Source organism: Dasypus novemcinctus, chromosome 23 (assembly GCF_030445035.2).
Source record: "Dasypus novemcinctus isolate mDasNov1 chromosome 23, mDasNov1.1.hap2, whole genome shotgun sequence".
Lineage (NCBI taxonomy): Eukaryota > Metazoa > Chordata > Mammalia > Cingulata > Dasypodidae > Dasypus > Dasypus novemcinctus.
The window spans coordinates 63277206-63302423 of record NC_080695.1 but is presented as its reverse complement, the minus strand read 5'-3'; the positions used below and the strand labels follow the sequence as shown (position 1 = coordinate 63302423).

At 36.0% G+C, this 25218-nt stretch overlaps 1 protein-coding gene across 6 annotated transcripts in view; it reads left to right on the top strand.

Annotated features, from left to right (window-relative positions):
* Positions 1-25218, top strand: part of ATF7IP2 (activating transcription factor 7 interacting protein 2) — a 133702-nt gene that overhangs the window by 21394 nt on the left and 87090 nt on the right. For 4 of the 6 annotated variants that reach the window (XM_058286483.2, XM_058286481.2, XM_058286477.2 and 1 more), the window contains exons 4-10: positions 346-470; positions 4134-4268; positions 4978-5073; positions 9389-9549; positions 22745-22818; positions 23777-23838; positions 24337-24406. In XM_058286483.2, the coding sequence (XP_058142466.1) occupies positions 346-470; positions 4134-4268; positions 4978-5073; positions 9389-9549; positions 22745-22818; positions 23777-23838; positions 24337-24406 (723 nt within the window). The remainder of the gene's footprint in view (positions 1-345; positions 471-4133; positions 4269-4977; positions 5074-9388; positions 9550-22744; positions 22819-23776; positions 23839-24336; positions 24407-25218) is intronic. The other 2 variants (XM_058286480.2, XM_058286479.2) reach the window with 1 other exon arrangement.

Here is a 25218-nt window from a genome sequence, read left to right as displayed (position 1 = left end):
AATAGGTAGGATTTCCTAAGTAACTTTATAAAAATAAAGTAGGACCACTTAAGTAACTGTTAATAGAGGATTAAATGCTATACTTTATTTAGTTTTTTGTTGTTGTTATGTATGTAAAAAAGTTAAAGGGAGAGAATATCTAAGATCAGAACCCTACTTAAGAAATTGCTATTTTTAAAGAAATAGTTTGTGAGAAAGTTTTTATACAATTACATTTTCTGAAAAATGCTACCATTTTGAGTGTTTAATTTTTCCATTTGCTTATAGGGTCCCCAAATTAGAGAATTTCCCTGTTTACTCCTTTAAAAGGGATTTTTTTATCTCTGATCTTTCCATCTCCCTAAGGCCATAATCAAAAGAAGAGGATGTTTTCAGAAAACAAAGAAAATGTTAAGCGCACGAAAACTTCAGAGCAAATTAATGAAAATATTTGTCTAGCTCTGGAAAAACAAAGAACATTGTTGGAACAGGTAAAACATTTGGGCTTAAATATTATTTCAAAAACGTTTATTTTTGATTAGTAAAAAATGGTAAAAATTAATTTATTGGCCTCCCAAATGTCTTAAGTACAAATGACCTTCACTTGATACAAAACTAGTATGTGAAGATCAAGTTAGCAGATAGAATTTATTAGAGAAAGATACTAACTTTACCAACACTTCTCCCCCGTCTGGAACAAACTAGGAAATCATGTAAGTAAGAGTCCAGTGCTGGATAGAAAATGGGCTTTTCAGTCAGTATTGATTGACCCCAGTTCAACAAGAGTCAAATGCTGCATGACCTTAAGTGAGTTGCTTGATGTTGTTCAACAATCCAGTCTGTTTTGTTCTTTGAGGGTATTTAAGCTGTTGATATAACTCTTCGTAAACCTTACTACGGTTGACTGCTGTTTCATAGACTCAGACAACCTGATGTTCTTTGCAAAGTCCTGCTGCATTCTTGTTTATTTTCCAAGCTGGTTAATTTCCAAGCTGACACAGGTTGCATTAATTGACGTTTTGCTTTATAGATCATTAAATACCCTTTTTGCTTTCATTTTTACCCCAGTTCTTACCCCAGTCTCCACACATGTCTGATATGTAACAGGCTTTAATTTTAATAGAATGGCTGTAGTCAGGATCTGTTTTGATGATCATATTTTGCTACTTCACCACCATTAGACCTCTACCACCACAGGTCATTCTGTGGTGGATTGTCTTTCATCTGTAATAAATGCAAATCCTCCAATCCAAACTATCCTACAAACTGTTTCAGAAACAAAAACACAACTGCTTTCTAAAACAGACCATTACATAATTATATATCATATAAATGTATATATCTAATGAAGAGAAACCTTTTTGAAAGGCTCATTCAGAACCAGCCTAAAAGGGGAATCAACAGTTTTTTTCTTTCCACCTCCTGTTTTCCCCCAGAAAGACCAAAGGAGATACTAAGAAATATGTAAATGGCATATTGCTTGAGGGGAGGTAGTAGTAGAATTATGGTCAGCCTACATCTAATTCCAGGGCCATATTATCCGAGAAGAATATTGGGGATTCCAGCTGTATTTTGTTTCCCAGTAGTCAGTAGCTGCATTCACAAATAAGTTCTGATAAGGGCATATAAAGACAAAATTGATTTAACCTTTGAACATTTTAATTTAACTGGCATGAAAATCAGGGTTTTCAGTGCTGTTACTACCTCACACATACTTGCCCCAAGTTAATACATAGAAAATATCATTCCAGTAAACTATAAAGAATGCAGTTATCTATATTTGTTATCCTCCAGATGTTTCTTGCTCAGTCTCCAGAGATGACAATTATCTTTTTCTCCATCTTTAAATAGCTGACTTTCCCTTACTTGTTGTATTCCCTGTTCAAACAGTTACCTCTCTAAATCACATCTTTCTCCAGTCTTCAAGCCAGTTTGGCTGCCATGCGTAAACCGAAGTTAGGACTTCCATCTAATTCCATAATGCTGGGCATATTACCATTAGTAGAAGACATTTTTGAGGTATTTAATGGAAGCGATTATCTTCCTTCTGTATGAGAACACCACTGAATGAGACTTAGTGTCTATATTTAACCTAGAGGAATCACTCCTTGGTGAGCATTTAGTTCACAATAATCAAGATTAAGGGTCTGTCTAAATCACCAGGAATATTTTTTTAAATTTTGGATTCTTGAGCCCATTAAAGAGTTGAAAACTATTGTTTTAGGCTACTGTTTTCTGAAACTTATGAGATAAGAATCATTGGGTGGTACAGCAGTGCTCCAGAATGTATTCACCAGGTGCAGTGAAGGTGTCATGATTGGTGATATGAGAGGAGTGGGGTGGGGGGTGGGGGGTATTTGGGGACCTCATATTTTTTTAATGTAACATTTAAAAGAAAATAAGAAAAAAAGTTAAAAAAAAAAAAATCATTGGTAGTTCTTACACAACTTTCCAGGTCCCTTCCATGAAGATTCCATTTGGTGGATCCAGTATGGCACCTAGGAATTTGTGATTTTAACAAGGATCCCTTGTGACTCTTCTTCACTAGGAAGTTTGGGAAATTCTGTGTAACCTTAGCTTTTTAGCAAAATCTAATATTAAAAAAATTGAATATGTGTCTCCAAGATTCGTCTGGGTATGAGCTTGACATATTGACCTGGCTAGTAAATCAGCAAGCATATAATGATCCATAAAAACTGCACATGGGTGAAAACTGCTACAGTAAAAATTGTATGTGTTTCTGAGCATTTTATTTACATAATATAAAATGCATATATTTTGAGCACTTATTCATTTAATCAAACATTTACAAGATGTGAAAATATGTGACAATTACAATTTTGAGAAACCATTGAAGAAATGTTAATGAAGCAGTAAATACAGAAGAGATCAAATAGACTACAAGAGCAACATGAAACTCCACATTAATGGAAATGCAGACAATGTTGAAGAGAGTTGGAAACAAGAAATAAAGACCTTGAGAATGGTCAAATAAAATTACCAAATGTGACTAATCAACCAGGTGAAATCAATGCAAAGTGTTTATTAACATAGGAAGTGTGTGTTCTGACTTTGATACCATGAATCACGATATTGGGGAAAAGATATAAGTATTACTAATAAATAACTTAAATATATCATGGCAGAAAGGTTTCGTTAAGAGAGATTTACCCACTTGATTATGAAGGTTGCTTAGAGGAGGATATACATTGATCAGAAAAACTACAGTGAATGAGTTGTCAGAGCTGTTCTTATCAATGGGCATTGGGATTAATTATGTTTCCTGGAAATGGGTCAGTCTATGTTAAAAAAAAAAAAAGCCAGATAATGAAATGCATTAATGTTTGCATGTGATGGTAACTACAGCCTGTTAGAATAGCATGCAGTATGCATTATACCACATAGCATCAGCCACTACACAATTTTGTCCCTTTGTTTGTAAGTTTTAACCATAAGAAAGCCCTTCCCCCAAAAGAAATTAGGCAAGTAATGATGATTATCTTGCATATTTATTTCCTTCATATCAATTCAGTTTTTTTTTTTTTATTTTATGGAGCTATTTCATATATCTTTTTATGTTCACATAAATGTCCTGTGTCACTCATTGAACAAATATTGTATCATCTACCCATTTGTGGACAAGGAAAATCATGCTCGGAGAGGTTGTGACTTCCCAACATTATATGGATTGTTAATGGCAGTGTCAAGGTTCAAACCTGGATGATTTGCCCTGTGTCTACTCTACTACAGACTGTCATCCTACCACTTTCATTGGACTTCAGATAACTGGAGCTCTTTTATATGGAATACTAGGTTTCAGTTATGGTCATTAAGAGATATTAAATATAAATGGTATATACTCTGTTGTTCCTATAATGTGGTGGAATTCCATTGGAACTTTAGGAAACTAAAATTAGTGGTACAGGAATAAAGTTAGTTTCTAACATGACCATATATTTAAATAATAGGGGTGCTCTGCTGAATTTGATGTGCAGGTTTTAAAGATCATGGTATGGTACTATAAATGTAAACCTAAAAAGCATACTTTACTGATTGCAGTAATCCAGAAAACAGTAACCTTTTTTTCAGAAGTAGAAGATACAATTGGTTTTAATTTGAAACATGGGTGTTTGGTTTTTATTTTAAAATTGTAGGTCAAACGTTTGATTCAACAGGAGATCTGTAGTATAAATTACAAAGTATTTGATCATAAACTGAAAGAATTGAATGAACGCATTGGGAAGACACAGTGCAGACATAAACATGAAGCAATAGCTGATGAACTCTTTGTAAGTTTCTGATTTCATTTGCTTACATTTGAATCCTTTTCAATAGTAAAATTTTATCTCTTACATATTAGGAAAGGAAATCAAGAGCAGACCAAAATTGATTCCTGGCCAAAAGCCTTATATTAGATTATACCATAGAATTTATTATATCTCAGCAACATCAGCCCTTGAGAAATAATCTTTTGTAACTATTAGCCATTCTCTGTCAACCGACAGGCTTAATATGTAGGCAATTTTTTTAAAAATTTCAAAATATATTCTATACTAGTATTGCTCTGGGCTCAAATAGGTAGAGATTTTCTTAAAAAAAAAGAAGCACCCTAAAAAAAAAAGAAAGAAACAAGTGAAGGAACACTTAGAAATTTGTAAACCTGTTTTGTAGTTATTTTTATTTTGTTTTTTAACTCTGCTAGAATTATTTGCTGATTAGTGTTTCTACCAATGTTGATTTTACTGTGGACCAATTAGGAGTTTGATGCTTTTATCTTCCATTCTTGATTATCATACTAGGTCAAACTTGGCTTAAATCTTTTTGATGGGCATGTATAAAATTTTCTCATTCATTTTGGGAGATACCTAAGTGTCACAAAACTCTTTGGCCTATAGCTTCTACCCACCACCTCCTCTTCACTTCCTCCCCCTCCCCACCTCTGATGTATTATTGAATACTCTGGTTTAGTATTTATTTGTTTTTCTCTTTTTCTTCTAGGCAAGAATAGCAAAACTTCAAAGACGTATTAAAACAGTATTATCTCAAAGGAATAGTTTGGAACCAAACATGTTATCCAGTAATACAGACTGTGAGGTTGGTATAAACACACAGGAATTTTCATTACTTACTTTGATGTACATTTTAAGTATTTGGATTTTAAGAAATGAATGTATTTCGAAGCTAAAGCAGAATGCTTAAAAGACATGAAGTTTAAACTAAGAGCATTCTTGTGAACCTTTTTTGCCAAAGACACCCTTAGGTAGACAAAAGTAAATGCCACTTGTATTTTTTTTTTTTTAAGTACTTACTGGGGGTTGAACCCATAAGTGTACATGGGAAGCAGGCACTTAACCACTGAGCTATATCCACTCCCACCACTGTATTTTTTTAGTCAAGTGAGTAGAGAGGGAATTAGGTATTACCCAGACTGTTCCCCCTATCATTTTATTGTGAAAAGTTTCAAACATACATAGCGAAGTTGAAAGAATTTTATAGTGAGCACTCATAATCAATGAGAGAGTGATAAGGTAGGCTCCAGCGTTCCACTAGCCTGGTACATAGTGCCCTCAGGCACTGTGAAACAGCCAGTCTGGAAGCATCGTCCATCATAGATGTAGCAATATCGAGCCGTGCCATCTGGCAAAGGCCTTGGAGTTTGAAGGAACATCATATTTCCATCCACTTAGGGAGCATGACCAGGAGATGTGGCAGATACTTTTATCTATTTCAAGATCATAATGATCAATCTAGCTAATAACTCAAATGGAGAGACACCATGTACAGTACTGGAGGCCTGGTTTAAGTGCACAAGAGAGTCCAACAGTACTGATGTCCATCCCCACAATGAGTGGCTTTTAATTAACTGTTTTATTTGTTCTCTTAATGGGTCATTTTGAAAGCACCAGTCAATGTCTTGATCTCTAGCCCATGGTTGTATGTCTTGCCTAGTGAAGTATGTTCCCTGGTCACAAGCTATGCAATGGGATATTTCATACAAACTACTGAGACATTTTAATACTTTAATGGTATTAGTTTGGTTGCCATGGCCATATTGCTACCAACTGATAATATCTGGATAGATTCCTGCCTGGGACTAAGCAGCCAGTGGGCTAATTGAGGGCTGCGTGGATGGTAATCGCTAAAGAAACATGGCCTATCATTTGCACAGATAGTTGGGCAGTTTGTCAAATGCTTTGAGCATTTCCTTTACTAGTTCCATCAGTGTACCATGCATTATCAGGGATATCAAGATGGATGCAGGGGCTTCTACTTTTGGACATTCTGGCTCTTTAAACAATATAGGGCCCAAAACCTGTCGCAAGGTCTGACTAAACAGGCTGGCGGATTATACTTCTCTTGGTTGTACATAAGCTTCCCATATTTGTAAGATTTGTGGTTGAGCTACTCCTGACTGGAGTCCAGTTAATAGCCCCTCCAACCTTTTATGGGATAGGCTATTTTGATAGTCATAGTTTGGGCTCTAGTGATAGATTGAACCTGCTGGAGATCCCTGTATACAACTAACATATTCCTATATACAACAGTAGTTGTTCCATTACAGTGTACTTAGTTAGCTTCAGAACCTTTCCATGTTTGAGACTAAAACCCTGTGGGCATCATACCTGAGGGCTGATTTTGTCTCCAACACTTCTTGTTATTTCCAGTACATAATGGGTGCTGGCACAGGGGAGAGCAGAGAGCTTTGGCTTCTGAGTCTAGGAGATTAGCTTGTTCAAAAGTATTTTGTGCTTTTCATCCCCAATCCCAAGTTTTCCCGTATTTTAAAAGTGCATTGGGGGAGAGGATGTGGCTCAAGCAGTTGGGCACCCACCTCCCAGGAGGTCCTGGGTTCAGTTCCCGGTACCTCCTAAAGAAGACAAGCTGACACAGTGAGCAGATACAGCAAGTAGAGAGTGAGCACAAACAGCGAGCAGACAACGATCTCTAACAGCAAATGAAAATGCACACAGACAAGGGAGCCATCTTGGGGGGGGGGGGGTAGAAAAAAAAAGTCTCTGCAGAGGTCTGAAGATTTGTGCTAAATTTGGGATGAAGTCTCTAGTAATCTAAGTGCCCATGAATACTTGTAGTTGTTCAGCTGTAGTAGGAATTTGTTGTTGCAAAATTTTTTCTATTACTTTATCTGGAATGTTCCAGGTCTTACCAGACCAGGTGATGCTCAAGAATTTTACCTCAGACCTTTGGATCTTGACAGGATTGACTTCCCATCCTCTAGCTTTTAACCCATCAAGTATGGTTGTTAAAGCCATTTCCAAATCTGCAAATGAATTAGAGGTCGCCATCTCTCCTACTGCTGCCACAGTCTAAGACCCCTTATATGCCCCACTCCAAATCACACTTATTTGCCAAGCTGGACTTTTCCAAGTCATCTTTGGTCTGACACACCCCTATCAGTTTGGTGGGAAGCTGTCATTTTACACAGCCCCTTACTACACTCAGAATATGGTAGAAATATGCCGTTAAAAGCAGCATTAGTGAGGGCTGAAAAGGAGATGAGGAACATGTTATTAAAAACTGGAGGAAAGAGGATCCTTGTTATATAGTGGCTAAAAACAGCTGAATTGTATCCTATGTTTGTGTGGAGAGCAGAACTTGTAAATGTTGAACTTGGTTATATATTTAGCTGAGGAGATTTCTAAGGAAAGTATTGAAGATATAGCCTGATTTCTTCTTGCTGCTTGTAATAAAATGAGAGAGGAAAGAGATAAATTGTTGGAGGAACTGTTCAGCAAAAAGGAGCAGGACTTGATGATTTGGGAAATTCTCAACCTATCCAGATAGCAAAAGATTCTTAAATTAGGAGGTTCATTGTCAGAAAAGCATTCTAGGGAGAAAGCCAAGGATGAATTTGGATAGCCCTTTGCTTGTGCCTTGAAAAGATCAAAAAGCCACAGTGAGGACTCTGAAGAAGATTAGGCATGTGATTCTTTTTCATAGGCAGTTACCCTTTTTAGGTTTAGCACATAGGTCCTGGCCTCCATTTGCCTGGCCTCCATTTGTGAATTGTAGTCCCAGTGACAATTTTAGTTTCAGAGCCCTTGAAATACTACTATGGCGTAGTTTCATTTTTTTTAGCTTAGACTCCCAGGTGCTATTGGGTGGGAAGCTCAGGAAATGCCTGTCTGGTTGCTGTCACTGCAATGGAGTTGGCCTGCTGCTCCAGACTTTGGGTAGGGATGCTGGTGATACTTCAGTAGTTCAGGCCCACTGTTGTCCCAAGTGGGGATGATGGCCACCGGACACTGGTGAATTGGGCCCACCACTCTTCCGGATGTGGAGTTGGGGGATTGGTATCTGACTAGGCTCTGCTGACACTGCTGCTGCCACCCGTTAGGCTGCTGTGGCCCCAGGCATCAGGTGGGGACCCAGCTAACACGTTAACTGGTGAATCAGGCCCACCCATCCTTCAGGTGTGGAATAAAGGATGAGTTTCTAGCCAGGCCCTGCTGCTTGGATTCTAGACAGCGGGATTGGTCCCTGGCCTCTCCAACATCCAGTATGGAATATATGGAGAATTAAAAAGAAAACTTAAGAGCACTCACAGTGGGGTAATTCCTCAAGTCTTAGGGTCCCCAATCAATCTGCCTTCTCTCAGCTTTCAGAGTCATTTTATGATCATCTGTTAAATTAGTTCTAGGGTATTTAGTTGTACTTTGAGGGGAGGAACAGAGATGAGAGAGTCTGTGCCACCTTGCCCTGGAACTGAAAGGATAGCAAGTACCAAGTGTTTTTTTCTTGTTTCCCAAAGTTGTTTGAACCTATTCCTATATTTTAATCTTTTCATTTGTTATAATAACATTTCAGAATTCTGTCTTTGGGTATCTGCCATGAAGTCTAAATGTTTCAACTCCAAGTTGTTGTTTTTTCACTTTAACAAATTAACCAGAAAGCTCAAGTTTTTTAAACAGAACTCGCTAACTAGAAGAGCAAGCTGGAAATCTGACTCATTTCTGCTCTTCACTTTATAGAAGTTTACAAAAATTTAAGTTTCCTTGTTAAAGTTGAATAATTCGTTCTTAAATCTTAGTGTAATAAGAATAGAATATTGTCTAAGGACTAACTTTTGTCAAGGTGTAAGTAGTTACTAGTACCAATAAATATACTTATTAATAATACTTAGGTATTTGTATTTCCTTCTTTCCATCCAGATTAGGAAATTGATTTGCACTACCAGTACCTTTATTTCTTTGATTTTTTTAAGAATTCATTTTGGCAGAAAAACCATCATCTTGGTTATCATCCATTGAAATTCATATAATTTAATATATGTTTTGCCATATGTATACCAGTATATTTTCAAAATGAAATTTAAGTGTCATGGATTTTGTATGGAAGAGCACAATTGGTAGCTCTCCCCTCAACTGCTTTTTCTTTGCCTGTTTAACAGGTTACAAGTTCAGAGACTATGTATATGGATAAGATTCAAGAGTCAGTTAATAGTCCAAATGAAAAAATGACTTCTATGAACTATGAACCTTCTAAACCTCCAGAGAAAGCAAGTGCAAAGACTAATTTGTCACTGGGTCACATTGAGACTGTTTCTGAAAGGTAAGTATTTATACAAAACTGCAAAAGCTTATGTATCTAAATGTACGCTTTTAAACATCACCTTTTATATAAGCATAAGATAGCTTTAAGCTTCATATTCATATAAATACTATTTTTGGTCATTATGAAGGAATGGAATTGGTTTTCCAAAGCTCTTGTCATTGTTTTAAGACTATTAGAATTTTCAGTTGTTTTAGGTGATGAGGTTTTTCACTGAGATGCTTTCCCTCTTTGGTGTAGTAATTAGATCATTGCTATAGATTTCTAGTTCTATGCAGGGAAAGATTAAAGGCCCTATGAAACAGTAATTTAAAAAAAAAATTGCATGGGAAAGTAGATAAGGCTAGGGGGAAAAAGTATCTTCAGTTAATTCCCTGCATGCCTAAAGCAGTATCATGATAACTTCAAATTAGAGTGAATAGGTTAATTTATTTATCTAGCTGAGTCACAGAGCAGCTTGGATACCTAATCTCAGATCTGGTCTGAAGAGATTTAAGACTAGTGGCAAAGAAGAAGTTTAGTTTACCAAAAAGCGTGATTGGTAAACCTGGCCTATATCAACTTTCATGGAGTCCCATTTTAATGGATTCCTTTTCACTGGTGAGTCTCAATAATATTGATTATTCTTTGTTTAAAAAATAAAATTTTATTGAAGTGTATCATTCAGTTCATGAACATACATAAACAATAAGTGTATAGTAAAAGTTGTGAATTACAAAACACATTCCTATCATCATACAAGACTCCCAGGCTTCTCCCCACCACCACCTTGCATTGTGTTAAATATTTGATAAAAACTATGGAAGAGCATCATCAAAATATTACTACTAACTGTTGCTCCTAGCTTACATTTGGTGTATTTTTCCCCCAACCCACCCAATTATTAGCACCCTATATTAGTATTATGTATTTGTTATCATTCATAAGAAAACATTCTCATATTTGTCCTGTAAACCATAGTCCATTATGTACCACTGGATTCCCAGTGTTATACAATCCTATGCTTTGTACAATCCATTCAAAATGTACACTCACTGGCTCTCATTTTTTATCACAGAGTTTATTCTTAACATTCACTCCTTAAAATGCCTACAGTTTTGCTTTATATATTAAATTGTACAGTTTTTAAAAAGAAAAATTTATAGCCAAAAATTAGTGAATTAAATGTTGGCCACTGAAGACACTACATTTCCTTCCAAGTAAAGATGCTATAAAATGAAGGAGAAGCATCATGGATTTATATTACTTCCAGTAAATTTTGGGTATTTGGAGATTTAATGTGCAGTTTTGACTCTTAAGAGAAGACCTAATATTCAGTGGTACTGAGGACCAAGTTTTAGTTTTGAGCCAATAAGCTACTCTGATGATTGCTTTTACCTGGTGAAGGCAGCAGCCACTTTTCAGTTAGTCTTGGTAGTTCCAGTTTTGGATATATATGCTGAAACTCATAAAATGACAAAAAAGAAAAAATGCTGGTGATGGAAGTGAAAGAATGAAGATAGCATTAAAATAGAACTTCATAGGCTAATATAAATAATTTAGCAGTGGCTTGTTTCTTTGATATGAACAAATTCACCTTATTCTCTATACTGAAGGAAGAAGAGCAATCCGTGGACATTTTTCTGGTAGCGCTATAAGCCTTGGTGTGTGAGAAAAGGTATAATAGACGTGTAAATTGGCCCAGATAACTTTAGTAGGGAGTTTTGTAGAACATTTAAAGAAGAAATAACACGAGTTTTAAACAAACTGTTCCAGAGAATAGGAAAAAAGGGCTCTTATTTTATGAGGCTAGTCAAACCTTAATCCTAAAATCGATTAAAAAGTCTTATTGAAATGGAAAATTACAGCCCATTTTTGCCCACAGACTAGGTGTAGATTTCCTAAACAAGATACTGGTCAACTCAATAAAAGTTGGGTTTGTTCCAGGAGTACAAAGTTAGTTTAACAATGAAAATTCAATGCAATTTTCCAGGATAAAAATGATGATTTGTGCATGGTAGATGTAGGATTTGATAAAATTTAATATCCATTTATAATTAAGAACATTCTTAGCCAACTTGAAGTAGGAGGTAACTTTCCCTAATGTCATGATTACAGAAATCCAAAAAAAAACCTAATGGGTGAAGCATTGAAAGTATTCTCTGTTGAGATACATAATAGGAGAAAGATGCCTGCTTTTACTATTTTGTATATCATTGTACTGGATGTCTTAGCTAAAGCAGGAATGCAAAAATTACAAGAAAAATAAAAATATAAAGTCTAGAGAAGAAGTAACCATCTTACCACTATTCCTGTATGATTGGGGTATATGTGAGTAGGAAACCGAAAAGAGCCTACAGATTAATGACTACAGTTATGAGTTTAGCAAGAGAGCTGAACTCAGATATATAAAAAATCAGTCGTATTCTTATTTACCAGATATAAAAAATTAAGAAATGAAATTTTAAAAACATGAAATAATAGTAAATAGCACCAAAACATATCACGTACTAGGAATACATTTAACAAGATGTATTAACTGTGAAATTAAAAATTTTATTGAGAAATATTAGAGAATTAATGAAATGGAAAGATTAATTATGTTTATGGTTTTCACAATGCAATATTATAAAACGTTTTCATTTCTGTTGAAATTGATGTATAGAGTACAATTCCAATCAATATCCCACTGTGTAATTTTATGGAACTTAATAAGCTGATTTGATTTTTAAATGTATATGTAAATGCAATGGGTGAAGAAATCAAAATGCCCCTGAAGTAGAGAAACAAAATGGAAGGAATTGCCATCAGATGTCAAGAATTACAAAGCTATGTAATTGGGATAATGTGATACTGATAAATACTAGACAAATGGATCATTATAACAGGGTAGAATTAAAAAACTAAACCATGTGTATATGGTCATATGATATGTGATGGAGATTGTATGGAGGTCATTTAGGGAAATGGTTGCATTTTAATATATGGTTTGTCTTATTTTGGACCCCTTTGCAAGACAGTATACAGAAATCAATCTGCTGTAGATTAAGAAATTATATCTACAGGAAAATATTAAAGGTTTTAGAAGTAAGATAGGAGAATGTCTCCATGAACTTGGCTAGGGAAGTATTTAAGACACAAAATATTCTTACCATAAAAGAAACACTGATAAATTATACCACTTTAAAATTAGAAACTTCTTTTCTCAAAAGTCACTATAAAGATAGTGAGAAGACAGGCCATCGAGTGAGAGAAGATACTGGCAGCACATATAACCTATAGAGGACTAGTACCCAGAATATATATAAAGAACTTCAACAAATCAATGAGTAAAAGCCAGATAATACAGAAGAAAAATGGGCAAAAGACTGGTCCATCCACTTCACAAAAGAGGACTTCCAAATGGCCAATAAACCTAGGAAAAGTTGTTCATCTTTATTAGTAATCAGGGAAATGCAAATTAAAATCACAGTGAGATATCATTACATGTCAGGTAAGGAAAAATAAATCATCTAAAACTCTGACAATATCAGGTATTGGTGAGGTTTTCAAATAATGGAAATTGTTTTTAGTTAATATTTCGCTATGGGTAAGTAAATTGATTACAATACTCTAGAAAAAAATTGGCAATATCTAGAAATGTTGAAGATCTGACTGTTCTTTGATCCAGTAGTCCCATTACTTGAGATATATCATAGCTAGAGATGTATACACATAGAGTAGTATATATGTACAGAACTGTTTACTAGCAGCATATTCCATAATAGCCAAAATCTGGAAGAAAAAGGCATCTATCTATAGTTGAAAGGAAAATAAATTATGGTAAGTCCAGACAGTGGAATATTATTGTACATTAATGAAAACGTAGAAACCTGATCACATGCACCAATATGAGTTCCCCCCACAAAAGCAGAATTGAAAAGTAGACACAAAGGAGTAGTATGATTCCATTGAAATGAAGTTAAAAAATAGTCAAAAGCAAAAGGATACTATTTAAGGAATGAAAGCTAAATTCTAAAGAGGAAATCAAGTAAATTAGTACCACAAATGCTATTTATTGGTGAGGTCTTTTGTTTTTTGTTTTTTCAAAAGATTTATTTATTTATTTATCCCCGTCCCCCCATCTGTTCTCTGTGTCTATTTGCTGTGTCTTCTTTGTCCATTTGCTGTGTCGTCTTTGTCTGCTCCTGTTGTCAGTGGCACGGGAATCTGTGTTTCTTTTTGTTGCATCATCTTGTGTCAGTTCTCCGTGTGGGTGGCGCCATTCTTAAGCAAGCTGCACTTTCTTTCACAGTGGGTGGCTCTCCTTACTGGGCGCACTCCTTGCGCGTGGGGCTCCCCTACGCGGGGACACCCCTGCATGGCAGGGCACTCCTTGCGTGCATCAGCACTGCGCATGGGCCAGCTCCACATGGGTCAGGGAGGCCTGGGGTTTGAACCACGGACCTCCCATGTGGTAGACGGATGCCCTAACCACTGGGCCAAGTCTTCTTCCCTATTGGTGAGGTTTATAATAAAGGATAGAGGCACATGGATTCCTGAAATGCTGATAATTTAATTTAAAATATACCTGAGTGGTGGCTACATGGATGCAAGCTTGTAATGATTAAACGGAATATATATTTTATTCCAATTTGGAAATAATTACCTTTTAATTAGAAAATTTAGACTATTTTTATTTAATGTAATCTTTTTTTTTTTTTTTAAAGATTTATTTATTTAATTTCCCCCCCTCCCCTGGTTGTCTGTTCTTGGTGTCTATTTGCTGCGTCTTGTTTCTTTGTCCGCTTCTGTTGTCGTCAGCGGCACGGGAAGTGTGGGCGGTGCCATTCCTGGGCAGGCTGCTCTTTCTTTTCACGCTGGGCGGCTTTCCTCACAGGCACACTCCTTGCGCGTGGGGCTCCCCCACGCGGGGGACACCCTTGCGTGGCACGGCACTCCTTGCGCGCATCAGCGCTGCGCATGGCCAGCTCCACACGGGTCAAGGAGGCCCGGGGTTTGAACCGCGGACCTCCCATATGGTAGACGGACGCCCTAACCACTGGGCCAAAGTCCGTTTCCCTATTTAATGTAATCTTATTCTTATATGTAAGTGAATAACTAGACTTAATACTTGTTTTCTGTTTGTCCCACCTATCTTATGGCCCTTTTCCTCTGTCTGTCTGTCTCTTTGGATTAATCTTTTTTTTTTTTTAATCCTCCATTACCTTCTTAGTTATGCATCACTTATTCTTTTAAAAATTATCCTAAAGATAATGATATGGATTTTTAACTTAGTAGAGTCTAATATAAATTACTACTTTTATCATTTTGTAGGCAGAGCTTAACAAGTTAATACTTTAGCTCCATTTACTGACTCTGTTTTGTTTTAATGCTTTTTTAAATTAGAATTTTTATTGAAGTATATCATCCACACATGACCATAAACAATAATTATATAGTAAAAATTGTGAACCTTCATAACAAACATGCATATTATCATACAAAGCTCCCATACATCACCCCACCACCAACACCTTGCGTTGTTGTGAAACATTTGTTACAAACTGTGAAAGTGCATCATCAAAATATTACTACTAATTATAGGCCATAGTTATATTTGGTGTATTTTTACCCCAACCCACCCAATTATTTTTAATACCTGTATTAATAGTTTGTAAAAGAACAACATTGTTGTATTTCTGCTATTAACCAGAATCTTCAAACACCACCAAAATCATGATTTATACAGTCCCTAGATTATCCTATAGCTTCCCTTCAATTGACATTTACATCCCCAGACTACGCCTTTCAGCCATCATCACCTTTATAAAGCAGCAGTCTTAGTATACTCAACATAATGTGTTATTATAAACTGTTCATTTCCACACTTTATAATAGGCCATTTAAAAAATTCTACATTAAGCATCAGCTCCCATTCTCAGCCCATAGTCTATCTTTTAGTAACCTATACTCTAGAGTTCATCTCCATTATTTTACTTATTTCATTCATGTTGGCGAAACCATAAAATATTTTTCCTTTTGTGTCTGGCTTATTTCACTCAGCATAATGTACTCAAGGTTCATCCATGCTGTCATATGCTTCCTGATTTAATTTCTTCTTACAACTGAATAGTATTTCATTTATATGTACATACCACATTTTGTTTATCCATTCATTCGTTGATAGACACTTGGGCTGTTTCTGTATTTTAGAAATTGTGAATAATGCTGCTATGAACATTGGTATGCAAATGTCAGTTTGTGTCCTTGCTTTCAGTTTTTCTGAATATATTCCTAGTAATGGGATTGCTGGATCATATGGCAGTTCTATATTCACCTTCATGAGGTACCACCAACTGTTTTCCACAGAAGCTGCACAATCTACATTCTCACCAACAGTGAAGGAATATTCCAGTTTTTCCATATCCTCTCTAGCACTTATAGTTTTCTTTTTGTTTTTTTTTTAATAATGGCCATTCTATAAGATATGAAAGGCTATCTCATTGTAGCATTAGTCTACATTTCCCTAAGAGTTAGTGTAGCAGTTTGACATAGTTATGAATTCCAAAAATAGATACTGGATTATGTTTGTAAACTGGTCTGAACCTGGGCATGATTAAGTTATGATTAGGGCTTTGATTGGGCCATGTCATTAGGACATTGAAACCCCACCTCTTGGTGGGTGGGGACTCACAGATAAGAGGAATGGCAAAGGACAGAATTGAGGGTTTTTGATGTTGGAGTTTGATGCTGAAGCCTTAAGCTGGAGCCCCAGGAAGTAAGTAAACTCACAGAGGAAAGAGAAGCCAGCCCCAGGAAGAGAGGAACCCTGAGCCCAGGAAGGAGCAAACCCTGGGAAAAGAGGAACCCTGAACCCAGAGAGAAGCAAGACCCTGGAAGGGAGGAAGCCTGAATCCTCGCAGGTGTCGGCAGCTGTCTTGCTCCAACATGTGAAAATAGACTTTAGTGAGGGAAGTAACTTATGCTTTGTGGCCTGGTATCTGTAAACTCCTACCCCAAATAAATACCTTTTATAAAAACTAACCCTGAGAAGCAGATGTGGCTCAACTGATAGACCATCCGCCTACCATATAGGAGGTACAGGGTTCAATACCCAGGGCCTCCTGGCCTGTGTGGCCCATGGACAGTGCTGCCACACGCAAGGAGTGCCATGCCATGCAGGGGTGTGCCCCACGTGAAAAAAGCACAGCCCGACTAGGGGTGGTGTCGCACACACGGAGAGCCGATGCAGCAAGATGATGCAACAAAAAGAGACACAGATTCCCAGTGCCGCCTGACAAGAATGCAAGCAGACACAGAACACACAGCATATGGACACAGAGCAGACAACTGGGGGAGGGGCGGGAGGAGAGAAATAAATTTTTAAAAATCTTTAAAAAAACCCTATTTGTGGTATTTTGCATCAGCACCCCTTTGGCTGACTAATACAATTAGTGATGACGAATATTTTTTTCATGTGCTTTTTGTCCATTGTATTTCCTCTTTGGAAATCTCTATTCAAGTCTTTTGCCCATTTTTAATTGGGTTGGTTATCTTTTTATTGTTGCGTTGTTTGGTCTCTGTATGACAGATAACAAACCCTTAACAGATGTATGGTTTCCAAATATTTTCTCCCATTGAGTAAGTTGCCTTTTTACTTTCTTCACAAAGTCTTTTGAAGAACAAAAGTGTTCAATTTTGAGGAGGTCCCATTTATTTTTTTTCTTCATTGCTTGTGCTTTGGATGTAATGTTTAAGAAACTACTGCCTTCCACAAGATCTTGAAGATATTTCCCTACATTTTCTTCCAGAAGTTTTATGGTTGTAGTTTTTTATATGTAGGCCCTTGATCCATTTTGAGTTAATTTTTGTATAAGGTATGAAATAGAAGTGCTCTTTTTTTCTTTCGGCTGTGGATATCCTGTTCTCTCAGTGCCATTTGTTGAATAGACAGTTTTGGCCCTCCTGGGTGGGCTTGAAGCCTTGTAAAAAAATCACTTGACTGGAGATGTGAGGGTCTGTTTCTGAGTTCTCAAATTGTTTCCTTTGGTCAGTCTGTCTATCTTTATGCCAGTACTGTTCTATTTGTTTTTTTTTTAAGATTTATTTTTATTTATTTTGATTATGCATTTGTTTTTATACAAATGGATGAACACACATAGCTGGTTATATAATTGTTTGATGAGTATGTTCAGGAAGTCTTGCTTGTACATGCATTGCATGATCAGAAAAAGAGTGAATAACTCCACCCCTGGGTGGGAATTTTACAATGTTAATTAAGTTGAAATGAGGACGGCAAGGGGCTGCTTCTGCGCAGGTCTGGCCAACCAGTTGAAGCTGGTTTTCATACATCATTGCTTCAACAGTATATTCTTGACCACCAAAAGTGGAATTTGGCACAAAGAGAAAGTTGCATCTCATTACCTTCTGATTTACATACAATTCTTTTCTTTGTATCCTAGCAACAGGGAGAGAAACAAATTACTTTCAGGTATTCAGTCATCCTACATCCATCACTTTCATATAAATTTAATAAATGGCTTCTCCATTTCTGTAAAAAAGGCTTCTGGAATTTTTTTTTTTAAGATTTATTTTTTATTTTATTTCTCTCCCCTTCCCCGCACCCCTTCCCCCCAGTTGTCTGTTCTCTGTGTCCATTTGCTGTGTGTTCTTCTGTGTCTGCTTGTATTCTTGTCAGCAGAACCTGGAATCTATGTTTTGTTGCGTCATCTTGCTTCGTCAGCTCTCTGTGTGCAGCGCCATTCCTGGGCAGGCTGCACTTTTTTTTTTTTTTTGCACTGGGTGGCTCTCCTTAAAGGGTGCACTCCTTGTACATGGGGTTCCCCTATGCGGGGGACACCCCTGCATGGCACAGCACTCCTTGTGCGCATCAGCACTGTGCATGGGCCAACTCATCACACAGGTCTGGAGGCCCTGGGTTTGATTGAACCTTGGACCTCCAGTGTGGTAGGTGGACGCCCTACTCATTGGGCCAAATCCACTTCCTGGCTTTTGGAGTTTTTGTTGGGATTGTGTTTAATCTGTAAATCAGTTTCAGTAGAATTGACATCTTAATGATATTTAGTCTTCCAGTCCATTAACATAGAATGTCCTTCCGTTTATTTAGGTCTTCTTTGGTTTCTTTTAGCAATGTTTTGTAGTTATCTCAATATAGGTCCTTGATGTCCTCAGTTAAGTTTATTCCTAAATATTTGATTCTTTTAGTTGCTATTATAAATGGAATTTTTTTCTGATTTCCTATTCAGATTGCTCATCAGTAGTGTATAGAAATCCTGATTTTTGCATACTAATCTTGTATCCTGCCACTTTGCTGAATTGGTCTATGAGACATGGTATCTTTTTTGTGGATTTTTTGGGATTTTTTTATATCTAGGATCATATCATTAGTGAATAGTGAAAGTTTTGCCTCTTTCCTAACTGGTTGCTTTTTCTTTTTTAAGATTTATTTATTTGTCCCGTCCCACCCCCCCATTGTTTTGCACTCACTGTCTGCTTTCTGTGTCCATTCGCTAGGTGTTCTTCTGTATCTGCTTGTCTTCTCTTTAGATGGCACTGGGAACCAATCCTGGGACCTTCCGGAATGGGAGAGAATCACTCATTCTCTTGTGCCACCTCAGCTCCCTGGGCTGCTGCATCTTTTATTGTCTCTCCTCTGTGTCTCTTTTTGTTGCATCATTTTGCTGCACCAGTTCGGGCCAGCACTCCATGAAGATCAGCACTCCTGCGTGTGTCAGCACTCTGCACCAGCCAGCACACCATGTGGGTCAGCACTCCTGCACAGGTCACAGCTGGGGTTCAATTTCTTTGGCCTCTCCTGGTGAAGGCAAGCTGGCCCACGTGGAGTGCTAGACTGTGCAAGAGTGCTGGCCCACACGGAGAGTTGGCACAGCAAGACGATGCAACAAAAAGAGACACAGAGGAGATACAATAAGAGGCACAGCAACCAGCGAGCTAAGGCAGCACGAGAGGTTGAGCACCTCTATCCCACTTTGGAAGGTCCCAGGATTGGTTTCCAGTGCCACCTAAAGAGAAGACCAGCAGACATAGAAGAACACACAGTGAATGGACATAGAGAGCAGACAACAAAAGGGGCAAGAGAAGTAAATAAATTTTCTCTAAAAAAATCTGATGTAAGGTGTAGTCCTTAATAAAAAAAATCTGTACCCAGTGAAAATGTTTCATAGGTATGTGTGTGGTGGATGGGGAGAGGGACTTTCTTTTAAGAGAAAGGTGAGAGAATACTTATCTGACCTGCACTACAAGAAATGTTAAACGTTTGACCTCTGTTACTGAAACTCGTTTTCCCAGACCTTCCTCTGAAGGCAAAGCCTGGCATGGACAGCGTGTGGCTATAGGTGGTCTCCAAGGCCATGTGCTCTCTGAATTGTTTCTCTGATGCTTTGATTCATGAGATGATCACAGTCCTCATGTTTCACTGATCTGAAGATCAAATAACTCCTTTTATAAAATTAAGTTTGCCTTATTTGTATTTCAAGATAAATTTCTGCAGACTAGGTAAGTTTTTCTGAAGATCAGAGTACCAGTTAAACATTTTAAAAATGGTCTGAAATGTTTTCCTATATATTTTCAGAAAAACCAGTTTATTTTGTAGTTTTAGCCAAAATATGTCCTTTTTTGTCACAACTCATCTATCATTCATAATGTTTTTTCATTCAATGAATTAAAATTGCCAAAAATTCAAGGGTAGGCTTTCTACAGTTGGATTTCAGATGAGATGATTTAAGTCAGAGCTCTTCCTTAGTATTTGATTTTTCTAATATTTGATTTTTTTAAATACCCATAGGTCCTACTGGTTTAAATTCTGACATATTTCACCACTTCTGTCCTTTCAGTGTGGCAATTTATATATTACTTTTCAGTTAAGCATTGATAAATTTCCAGTATCTGGTAATACTAGAAAATAATTCTGTAATTAAGTTTTGTCCTGTATATGGATCATTCCTCATCTATAACATTTCCCCAACACCACTTCATTTTCCAGAGATCTTTATGCAAAATAAAGTTTTCCATCATTAGGTGCAAAAATAAAAAATGAAAACAACAACAAAAAACAAACAGAAAGAAATAATAAAGGAAATTCTCCAGGTAGGAGGAAATTAATACTAGATGAATATTTGTATCTATGCAAAGTAATGAGGGGAGAAATATGAAATATTTATCTGTATTTCTATATAGTGTATATATATATAAACATACTGTCTCTGCAATTCTATGTGATGGCAACAAACAATTGGAATTCGAAATTTAAAATCAATACCAATTACAAGTATCATGAAATAGCATGGTAATTAGTGATAAATTTACCAAAGTATGTATAAGACCTAACTTAAAACTAAAAAATACTGCAGAGAGAAACAAAAGGGGACTTAAATAAATGATGAGTTATACCATGTTCATGGATGAGAAAATTCAGTATTGTTACTGTATTAGTCAGCCAAAGGGGTGCTGATGCAAAATACCAGAAATCTGTTGGCTTTATAATGGGTATTTATTTGGAGTAGAAGCTTACAGTTACCAGGCCATAAAGCATAAGTTACTTCTCTTAACAAAGTCTATTGCCATGTGTTGGAGCATGATGGTGGGCGATATCTGTGAGGGTCTAGCCTTCCTGGGTTCCTGTCTTCCCGGGGCTTGTTTCTCTCTTGGTCTCAGCTACCCTGTTCTCTCCACAAGGCCAGCTGTAGACTATCAGGTGACCAGCTCTCTTCTCTCTCCGTGGGACTCAGTTCTTTCTGAGCTCAGCTCCTCTGCTTTCCTGTGTGCTTACTTCCTGGGGTCCAGCTTAAAACTCCAACCTCCCTTCTCTGTGATGCAGTTTTTCTGTGAGTCCCCTTCTACCAAGAGGGCTAGGACTCAACATCCTGTTGACATGGCCCAGTCAAAGCCTTAATCGTTATTTAATCAAGTAACTCTCGAATCCAAGATAATCTCATGTCCGGAGGAAAAGACCGGTTCGCAAACAATCCAGTATCTATTTCTGGAGTTCATAAATAATGCCAAACTTTTAGAGTTAGGATGTCATTTTAACCCAAATTACTCTGAACATTTAATACAATCTCAGTCATAATCCTAGCAGCCTTTTTTTTTGTAAAAAAGTAACAAACATTTAAAAACTTATGTAAAAATACCAAAAACCTAGAAGGCTAAAACCAGTTTTACAGAAGAAGAAAAAAGTTGAAAGACTTATACTACCTTAGTTCAAAATTTAATCTAAAGCTATAGTAGTCAAGACAGTGGTTCTGGTTTAAGGATAGATATATAGATGAATAGACAGATGGGAATGTATATACATATAGTCAGTTGGTTTTCAACAGAGGTGCCAGGGCAATTTAATGGGGAAAAGTCTTTTCAGCAAATGTTGCTGGAATAACTAACATGAAAAGTGACCTCAAGTCTTAACATACCACATACAAAAATTAACCTGATATGGATCATCAGCCTGAATGTTAAAGTTTAAAATAGAAAGCATCTACAAGAAAATAGTATAACTATGATGTATAGAAAATAGAAAATTAATCAACACTTTTAGTGGGCTTAATAAAATTTATTTCAAGACTTTCTTTTTAAAAATCTGTTCAAAATGTTTGTCAAAGTCAAACTCATCATGGAGTCGGTGTCAAAATGGCAGCAAAAGGTAGTGTTCCTGTTTGGGGTATTCTTTAACCACAACCATCATTTATCACCATCATTACCTCAGTTTAGCATATTTGTGGTAAATATTACTGTTGCAGTGATGTAATGCAGAGAATGGCAGGCTTTATATTTTAATAGTTAAATCAGTTGTCCTGTATAAGATCCAGTGTCTTGATGGGTATTAATGAGTTTCTTTCAGGCATTCATTGTTTCATATCATTTCAAATGTATGTGCTAAAGTGATATTTCTAAGTTCATGTATATTGTATGTTTGTATATTTTATACACTATAATTTTGGATTCATTGTGAATGGATCCCTACTAAGTTTTAAGGGTCTTTTATTGGACTATTACCGACAATTGGTCATGTAATTGAATTAGTAATACATGAGGATTCTTGGGTATTTGGTTTTATCTCCATTTTCCCCATTATTCATTCCATTTAAAATGTCAGTTATGAAATAAGTTAGAAGAATTCTAACCGTTGATTACATGAAAAAGCCTGATACTTCATGTTTAGTTTATTTTTGTTTTTGATTTTTTTTTTTTACCATTTTAGTAACAATGATGATGTTATGTTGATTTCTGTGGCAAGTCCTAATTTGAAAACTTCAATTGCATCAAATCCAACAGGTATCTTATGTTGATTATAATATGATCTTCTGCCAAATTAGAAAGCCTCAAATCAGTATTTGTTTAAAATAAAACTTGTATGAAATTTATAATAAAAATTTAAAATGTAAGCCAACCCTCAATCATGCTCTACATTATATCTGTGATATTAATGAATAAATGATTCCTTAATATAGTTGAAATTTTTAAATATTATGTTTTATCAATTTGCCATCTTGTTTCTTTACTGTTTGTTTCAGTGGCTTTACAAATTATTAAACTAATTGATTTTCATGTATGTTATGTATTTGTTGCTTTTGAGCGTTCTTTCTGATTACACTTATGTGAAAAGCTTTAATCTTAGATAACCGGTAATAAATTTCCATTCATAGAATAGCCATCTTGTTGGTCTATAATTTCTCAACCAGAATTTCCCAATTCCAGTTCATTTTTTAGACTATTAGTATATTTGCATCTTAACTCCACAAAGCTTTGCCTCCACTTATATAGCTACTTAGTTTCCCCAAAGATTTGGACTGTTAAGACTGAATTCAGAGAGTTACCAAGGTTAATAAACATTTATCTGAGGCTTTCTACTGGTTCCAGTAATAGTGCTCATTAGCCATCTTGGGAAATCTAATCTGAAGATATTATAAATGAAAAAATCTGTGCATTTCCAAGTTTTTATTTTTCTCAAATGCTAAATTTCCAGATAGTTTTTTAAAAGGAGTTAATAATGTAATTGTAATATTACAGAAGGAAAAAAATCTTTTGGACCAAAATTAGATTATCTTTTTTATTAAACTGGATCAGCAGTCCTTAAAGTGGATGAAAGCAATTGAGTTATTTTCTGTGATTGTATAATTAACATTTATATCCCCAGTATTATTATGTTTCAGTGTTCATATATTACCAATCCATAAATAAATAATTTAGCAAATTTGTTAAATGTTTTCATATTTTTACCATTTTCTTTCAGATATTGGAAAAATTAAATCAAGAAATTCCAGTGACTTACCTGATGCTGAACCAGAAATTATGGTATGTAATAAATATTGTCTCTGAATGTTGTTCATTTGAATGTTAGTTCTATGATCTTTAGTGATACAACATATTGAATAATTTAGCTTTGTTATTCATTCTTTTGGAGATTGTCTGAGTAATTCATGTCTCACTAGTTAGCAGCATAACCAGGTTCCAGTCCAAATGACATATGAAAAAGCAAACAGGTAATAATAAACATATTTCACCACCATACTTATTTACTGAATTAATTCATTTAGACTCTGCTCAGTCATATTCCCAGAAACCACACAATATTTTATAAGAGCTTCTATTATTGGATTATCATGAACAGTTGGTCATGTAATTGAATTAGTAATACATGAGGATTACTCATGGTGGAGTTAAATTAAACTACAAGAAACTTGTGCAATGGTCAATTTCTAGCCTCTGAATGTTAATTAAAAATTATATACGTTTTCTGTTTAAAAATATTTCCTGCCTTTGAGATGAAACCTAATTTTTTAAACTTTTCAGAGTATAGAGAAGAAGAAACTTGATCCTGTTATTGATCTAACAAAAGAAGGTCTGTCCAACTGCAACACAGGTAAAGGGTCTTTTTTTCTTTTTTTTTTAAGAGGGAGCGAAAGGTAGCATCTCAATGCCTTGAACCTATTTATGAAGTTTTTTTGGTATAGTTGTGTGTGTGTTTATAGCTCTATACAATTTTATCACATGTAGATTCATGTAACTACCACTGCAGTCAAATTACAGAAGAATTCTTTTGCCACAAGGTTCCCCCATACTACTCCTTTATAGCTACACCTACCTCCTTCCCCCAATTCCTAACCACTGGCAACCACTAATCTGTTCCCCACTATTATAATTGTTATTTTCTGTAAGTTCTATCAGTGGGATTGAATATTATGTATCTGTCTGAGATTGGCTTTTGTTACTCAGCATAATTTCCTTGAGATTCTTCCAAGTTGTGCTTATCAATAGTTTGTTCCTTTCTATTGCTGGGTAGTAACCTATATTATGGGTTTACCATAGTTTAACCAGTCATCCTTTGAAGGACATCTGGGTTCTTTCAGTTTAGGGCTATTAGAAGTCTCTTTTCTTGCCTTTCATTGATAGAATTTTTTTTTCCTAACCATAATAGTAACTGCTATGATAGGATGCAATAGGAACAGGATCTAGATTGTAATATGAAAATGTAGAGGGAGAGCAACAGCAGTGCCTTCTTCCTCAGATTACACAAAAAAGAAGTAGTCCTTAGTCTGGGAATCAGTTGTAAGGTCTCATTATCTCTTAACAACTCCAGTTGGATATTTAATGTTACTCTTTTGAATAAAACATTCGGAATGAGTTTATTAGCTTTAGAATAATTATGTAATATTAAAGAATGGAGATTAAAAT